Source organism: Sebastes umbrosus, chromosome 7 (genome assembly GCF_015220745.1).
Source record: "Sebastes umbrosus isolate fSebUmb1 chromosome 7, fSebUmb1.pri, whole genome shotgun sequence".
NCBI classification, from domain to species: Eukaryota; Metazoa; Chordata; class Actinopteri; order Perciformes; family Sebastidae; genus Sebastes; species Sebastes umbrosus.
The window spans coordinates 35,599,110-35,606,384 of record NC_051275.1 but is presented as its reverse complement, the minus strand read 5'-3'; the positions used below and the strand labels follow the sequence as shown (position 1 = coordinate 35,606,384).

The 7,275-nt window shown below is 47.0% G+C and overlaps 1 protein-coding gene across 2 annotated transcripts; it reads right to left on the bottom strand.

Annotated features, from left to right (window-relative positions):
• Nucleotides 1–3,609: 3,609 nt before the first annotated feature.
• sst1.2 (somatostatin 1, tandem duplicate 2) lies at nucleotides 3,610–7,044 on the bottom strand. 2 transcript variants are annotated; one of them, XM_037774804.1, is made up of 4 exons: nucleotides 6,646–7,044; nucleotides 6,384–6,562; nucleotides 4,073–4,322; nucleotides 3,610–3,741 (listed from the first exon to the last, which is right to left on the bottom strand). In XM_037774804.1, the coding sequence occupies exons 1-3, from the start codon at nucleotides 7,004–7,006 to the stop codon at nucleotides 4,116–4,118; spliced, it is 747 nt and encodes a 248-aa protein (XP_037630732.1). In that variant the 5' UTR covers nucleotides 7,007–7,044; the 3' UTR covers nucleotides 3,610–3,741; nucleotides 4,073–4,115. The 2 variants fall into 2 exon arrangements, with proteins under 2 accessions (XP_037630732.1, XP_037630731.1); XM_037774803.1 differs by having other exon boundaries at nucleotides 4,104–4,322.
• Nucleotides 7,045–7,275: the final 231 nt, after the last annotated feature.

Sequence of the window (7,275 nt, the reverse complement as noted above, 5' to 3'; positions counted from 1 at the left end):
GTCTGTCTGTCTGTCTGTCTGTCCGTCTGTCTGACCGTCTGTCTGTCTGTCTGTCTGTCTGACCGTCTTTCTGTCTGTCTGTCTGTCTGTCTGTCTGTCTGTCTGTCTGTCTGTCTGTCTGTCTGACCGTCTGTCTGTCTGTCTTTCTGTCTGTCTGTCTGTCTGTCTGTCTGTCTGTCTGACCGTCTGTCTGTCTGACCGTCTGTCTGTCTGTCTGTCTGTCTGTCTGACCGTCTGTCTGTCTGTCTGTCTGTCTGTCTGTCTGTCTGTCTGTCTGTCTGTCTGTCTGACCGTCTTTCTGTCTGTCTGTCTGTCTGTCTGTCTGTCTGTCTGTCTGTCTGACCGTCTTTCTGTCTGTCTGTCTGTCTGTCTGTCTGACCGTCTGTCTGTCTGTCTGTCTGACCGTCTTTCTGTCTGTCTGTCTGTCTGTCTTTCTGTCTGTCTGTCTGTCTGTCTGTCTGTCTGTCTGTCTGTCTGTCTGTCTGTCTGACCGTCTGTCTGTCTGTCTGTCTGTCTGTCTGTCTGACCGTCTGTCTGTCTGTCTGTCTGTCTGTCTGTCTGTCTGTCTGTCTGTCTGTCTGTCTGTCTGTCTGTCTGACCGTCTTTCTGTCTGTCTGTCTGTCTGTCTGTCTGTCTGTCTGACCGTCTTTCTGTCTGTCTGTCTGTCTGTCTGTCTGTCTGTCTGTCTGTCTGACCGTCTTTCTGTCTGTCTGTCTGTCTGTCTGTCTGACCGTCTGTCTGTCTGTCTGTCTGACCGTCTTTCTGTCTGTCTGTCTGTCTGTCTTTCTGTCTGTCTGTCTGTCTGTCTGTCTGTCTGTCTGTCTGTCTGTCTGTCTGTCTGTCTGTCTGTCTGTCTGTCTGTCTGTCTGTCTGACCGTCTGTCTGTCTGTCTGTCTGTCTGTCTGTCTGTCTGTCTGTCTGTCTGACCGTCCGTCAAAATGTGCATTAAAGACTTTAAATCATAATCTAATAATGTTTATTAAAGACTGTAAGAGCAGCAGTGGATGTTTGGTGTAAAGGGTTAATTCCCAGTGTAAAGTAGAGTACTTGAGTAAATGTACTTAGTTACATTCCACCGCTGCAGATATGACGTGTAAACATTTTAAATGTGTTCTTTAACTCTGACTGTGTAAACGGTTGTTGTTTCCAATCAGCTGCAGACAAACACTGATATCAGCCTGATAACGGTCACGGTGCGTTCAGGAGCTAGAATGAGCGTGGGACACTTTTACCGAGCGTTCTGTAGACCTGGAGACCTGGAGACCTGGAGACCTGTAGACCTGGAGAAGAGAGAGAGGTGAGGTCAACTCTTTAACCATCACCTGTGATTGGTCGAGTGAGACGGTCTGACTTTATGATCGTCGCACAGTGATGATGATGATGATGATGATGATGATGATGATGATGGTGGTGACCACAGGATTCAGAGCTGCATCTGCTGACAGGAAGTTCATTCAGCACCGTGGAAACACAGAGAGACTGTAGCCAACCAGCTGACAGACTGAGATAACACACACACACACACACACACACACACACACACACACACACACACTCTCTGTTCCACCTGATAACAGTTTCATCTGTTTTCAATTATTTCCAATTTATTTCCGTTGGCGCTGCAGGACGTCGGCCGTCTGCCCCGTTTACTCCTGTTTGGGTTATTTTGTATTTTATTAAAACCAAATTATTATTTTCTGTTAAATGAGGTTATTAAAAAAAAGAAGCTCTCAGTGAGACAAACATGTTTCCGTTGTTTTCATTTTGAATTTAACGAACCAGGATGTTCTCATCCACAGTTCGTAGCTGTAACTACTAACAGTAATGCACTGTGACTCATATATATCCCATAAAATCAATTCATATTTAATCCACATAGTCGTGAACCAGGAGTTTCAAAGAGCGACAAAGTATGGAGGAGGTCGGGGTGGACCGGTGGGTCTAAAAACACCAGACCTCCACCAGGAAACCGCTGCTGGTGCCCCGTGTGAGGTAACTTCTGTACTTAAGTGACGGCGATTCTGTAGTTATATTAACCCTCTCAGACTGACTTCACTGTCTTTCAGAGGGTCTAGAAGGTTACGTTTTAAAGCTAGAGTGAAGATCCTGGTATCATAGTAAACTATAGAACCTGATGGATCCATCGGTACCAACCAGGTCAGACTAGCTGGTCATGAAGGAGGTTAAATAACGCTCCAAATGTTCGCTAAAGTTTTGCTAAATGTTGGAGAGGAAAAACTGTCATGTCCATGTTCAAAGGGGTCCCTTGACCTCTGACCTCCAGATCAGTGAATGTAAATGGGTTCTGTGGGTACCCACGAGTCTCCCCTTTACAGACATGCCCACTTTATGATAATCACATGCAGTATAAATGTGTTATTGTCTCCTATTCTAAAATGGTGTATAAAGCTGAGAGTCTGGTGGATCAGATGAGCATCATGCTCTAAGTCTCTTCTACACTTTTACAATTTACGACCCTATAATTGATTGAATCCACCGTGTGGAAGGACAGACCGCTGATCCAGGAACCAGAAGCAGTGACTTTATAACGTATTTAAAAGTTTTTGCACCAAAATCTGTGGCAAGAGAAACAAAAGAACGTATCGTTACTCCTCGTAGATCATTAACCCTTTAATGTAATAACGACTGGTTGAAGTGGGTTGATGAATGTAGACGTTACAGTGCTTCTTATCCCCGTTCACTGGTAGAGGGTTACAGGACCGTCCTGCCTGGTCCAACATGGCGCCCACGTTGACGTACGATCCAGGAGTCAATGCAACATCTATGTATCCACGTCTATGAGTGAGAGGGTTCATATCTTTTACAACACGTCTAAGTGATGCTGTGCTTTTAGCTTTGGCTAAATATTTCAGTGTAAAGGCGCACACACACACACACACACACACACACACACACACACACTCTGTCAGCAGTGTTTGATGTGTTGAGTCAACATTTGCTCTCTCTCCCTCTGATCTCCATTAAAGGTTAATTAGACTCGACCTTCTCGCTGTTCAAACACTGAAACCTGCTGCTGTTTCCACTCCGATCGGCCCCAGTGCTCCCAGTCCTCCTCCCAGTCGTGCACGCTGGTAAAGGAGGGGAGGCTGTCCGGCACCGTGAAGAACACCGTGTCCTTTCTATCATGGACGTTTAGCTTGACTTAATGACATCTGTGTTTTGTGATAAATGATATTTTCTCTTTCATGTTCGTGATGTTTTCCAGGTGGTTCCTGAAGTGGTCACATGACTCCGTCACGCCAGGATACTCAGGTAGGACACCAAACAGTCTGTCGCCGATAATCTACTGATCAGGTTTAATAAGAACTGTCCATCAAATGTTTCATCATGAAACAAAAGAAGGTCTGAACATTTTGTGTTTGCTAATATTGAATTGGATATATGGATTAATTATAAATGTACGATTCATATTCTGTCAACTGATGGATCATTGATCATTGAGATATCGTTTCAGCGTGTTTACAACCTCAGTTTGCTGTAAGATGTGAAACGTCTACCTGTATAATCTCAGCTCTATAATCTCTAATCTGATCTACACCTGGATGTTTTATAGTAAACTCTGGACAGACGGGAGGCGGAGCCACAAACTTGACTGATTTATCTTTTTAATTCATAATTACATTAATTATTCAGGTGCACTGCAACCAAAGACAGCTGCTGATTGGTCCATCCAGTCGCTCAGGTGAAGGTCAGGTGATCTGGGATTGGTCGGTTGGGCAGCTGCCATGGGAACAAAACAACAAGGACAGGTGAGACACTGAATGCAAGTTACCTGGTTAGGGCTTAAACAGGTAGTTAGGTACCTGGGCGGGGCTTTAACGGGTAATAAGGTACTTGGGCGTAGCTTAAACAGACGGTCAGGTACTTGGGCGGGGCTTAAACAGGTAGTCAGGTACTTGGGCGGAGCCTAAACAGACGGTCAGGTACTTGGGCGGGGCTTTAACGGGTTGTGAAGTACCTGGGCGGGGATTAAACAGACAGTTAGGTACTTGGGCGGTGCCTAAACCGGTAATAAGGTACTTGGGCGGAGCCTAAACAGACAGTTAGGTACCTGGGCGGAGCCTAAACAGATGGTCAGGTACCTGGGCGAGGCTTTAACAGGAAGTGAAGCCCTTCCAGTAGAAGTTCTTGCAGCCAGCTTTGCGTTCGCGGGGGGGCAAGTTGTTGGGGGGGTCGACGGACCGCTCCAGGTTCATCCTTCCTCCTGTTGCCATGGAAACAACCTCAGCCTCCCGCTGGGCGTCGGCCTCCGGCAGAGACATCTGAGCCAACAGGTCCTCCACTGCCCGTTTACTCCAGTCCTGAAATACAACGACAGGTTTTTGACTTTTACGGTTTACGACAGTTTTGAAAAACATCAGAACAGATGGCTGAACTATGAAAGTTCTGGAGCTTTTGATTGTATCACATGATCTTCCTCAGCAGATGAGATTGTCAGCTGATGGTGAAAAAAGAACGAAAATGTCCTGAGCAACTCCCATCAGCTGATGAAGATCATGCGGTAGCACCAACAGACACTAAATGGACGTCTCTGTAGAGAGATTGTTTGTGGATGTAAATCAGAAAGTGAAGCGTAAACCAGACTCAGTTTGAAGACGTGGAGACAAAACAAACCAGATGTTGGACCGTCACACAGCAGCCCGCTGTAGTTTAGACAGGAGCGGATTCATTTTACAGTCAATTGTTTCATACGTCCTCCAGTCATGTATGTCCACCGCCTGCAGTGTCTCTCGCCACACGTCGTCCGTTCGGTGCTCAATCAGGCAGAAACAAGATTTGCATCCTCGCTGCTCCTCGGAGCTTCCTCCTCCTCCTCCTCCTCATCCTCCTCCTCCTCCTCCTCCTCCTCCTCCTCCTCTTCCTCATCCTCCTCCTCCTCCTCCTCATCCTCCTCCTCTTCCTCCTCCTCCTCCTCCTCCTCCTCCTCCTCCTCGTCCTCCTCCTCCTCCTCCTCCTGATCAGCATTTAGTCGTTCATGGGTTTTGAATGTTTTTAATATGTTAATTAAATGTCGTGTGGGGGGGGGGGGTTGTGAGCTCAGGGACAGTCCGTCTCTACCAGCTTTGTTCCAGAGCATCACATCACATGTATTTCAACATTTAGTGTGTCAGCGATCCAACAGGAACACAACAACCCAACCTCTCACATTAATACTTTCATTGCAGCGCGTTCTCACTCCCAACTCATCAAAAACTACGCCATCGGAGACCGACGCACGCCGTACCCCTGGACGGACCAGGGACGGCGTGTCAGTATACGCTTGTTACATGCATAGTGTCCTTTCAAAATAAACTTAGCTTTAGGTAACACAACCGAGCCAAGGACCGATGAACTCCTCCAGGCCGGCCGTGATCAGAGCGTATCTGTTAAAACAACAATGTCCAACAGATAAAGTGAAACGTAGCTCGCTCACCACCAATTCTCGCCGCAAAATGGACAAGTCATACTGTCCACGTCTTCCATATCACGTCACACCGGCGTCTTTTAGATGTTCCAGCAGACAGTTTGTCACAGATGATGAAGGGAGCACGTTTCTGCCTTGTTAGCATTGTGACCCGTACAGACCTCTGCTAGCTAACGCTCTGTACCTGCCTCGGAGCTTTCAAACTAATCTTTATTGACAACTGTCAACGGCAGAACGGCCCTCAGCAGCCGACGGGACGGGTTTGTTTTTCTCTATTTTACACGAACGGTGTGATCGCTCAGGTCGTGATCAAGATGCACAAAGCTTGATGAAATTTAAATGTTTTAAAAATATTATTGAAATTAAAAAAAAGCTAAATGTATAAAGTTTTGTAAAGTTGTGGTGAAGACATTAAATGATGAAAAACATAAAAGAATGAACATGTTACAGATTAAAATCTGAACCGTTAGATGTCATTCTGTGCACCTGTTTATACGTATCAAATACTCTGATGGTTCAAATTAAAATTCATAGAGGTGGATTTCTTTTTTAATTTGGGAGAAAAGTGACTGTAGAAACACCCAGATAGGGGCAACAAAACCACTTCGGTAAGTTAAGGGAAAACATCGTGGTTGGGCTTAAAATAAGTACGGAAACAAGGTAACGTCAGTCCGGAAAACACGTGACAAACGTCATTAACGTAACTTCTCAAACGTCTCCAACACGGGCCTCTCCTTCCTCGCACCATGAGGGTCTTCCTCACTTTATATCCTACGTAACTCGCTCTGAAGTTAGACTTTCCTCACGACACAACGCCGGCGTGTAATATTCACGTCTCGGCGACAACGAGACGCGACAGCGAGACGCGACACCGGCGCGCTTTCTTTCTCTTCTCTGCCGTGAGACTGGGTTCTGTCAGTAGAAATGGAGAGTTCTGATTGGTTGTCGGCTCTCTCACCTGTGACAGGAGTCCGGCGCTGCGAGCTCGTTGCAGCAGCCTGTGGTGACGCAGCTCCAGGTCCAGGTCCTGGTTCTGGTACTGGTCCTGGTCTCTGTCGGGCTGCGAGGAAACACCTGGACCGCATAGAACCAAGGTCACAAGAACCAAGATGGCGGGACAACGAACGCACTGCATACCTGCAGGAGGAGAAGAAGAACGTGAGGAAAGGAAACACAGTCGGGACACAAACGTGACGTAAGACGAAGAAAGAGCTCCCTACTGTCTGCTGGTCTGGTGTCTTCTGCTGGTCCTGGTGCCGGTTCTGGTTCTGGGCTTGTCTGTGGTCCCGGTCCTCTGGCTGCTGCTCTTTTTGAAGCCCGATGCTCCTCCTCCTGCAGGTCACATGGTGCGGCGTGTCTGACCGACAGCTGGCGGGGAACGCGGTGATGAAGGAACGCTAACAAACGTCCATTAGTCCTTATTGACTTTAAATGGAGTCTGAACAATAAAACAATCAAACTATCAGCAGCAGCAGCGCTCTGCAGCCGCCGGCGTTCATCTACAACAAATACAACGGCAGAATGTCCGGCTGAAGAGAGGAGAGGAATTAACGGAGCGTTCGGAGGATTAGCAGACTTCATTAGCGCTCGCTGATATCTCCATTAAACAAAGAGGCAGCAGCAGAGAGCCGCCCACTCAACATTTAGTCAGAACAAACACGACCGCTGCTGCTTCACTTTAAAACACTTTCTATTAGTTTCAAATGTTCTGCTGAGGAGAGACGGAGTGGATGTGACATCAGGGAACCCCGAAAATAACACTGAAATACTCCTAGTGAAAGTTCAGTAACGTCAGACAGCATCCTGAAGTCGATTCAGCTGCTCTGAGATCAGCTCAGAACCAACTACAC

Bases quoted from the DNA above. Each gene is read 5' to 3' on its own strand.
- sst1.2 (XM_037774804.1), bottom strand. From the start codon at position 7,006: ATGAAGTCTGCTAATCCTCCGAACGCTCCGTTAATTCCTCTCCTCTCT. The intron at 6,563-6,645 runs GTAGGGAGCTCT...CTCCTCCTGCAG, and splicing joins AGACACCAGACCAGCAGACA to GTATGCAGTGCGTTCGTTGT. The intron at 4,323-6,383 runs GTGAGAGAGCCG...GTTGTATTTCAG, and splicing joins GCGCCGGACTCCTGTCACAG to GACTGGAGTAAACGGGCAGT.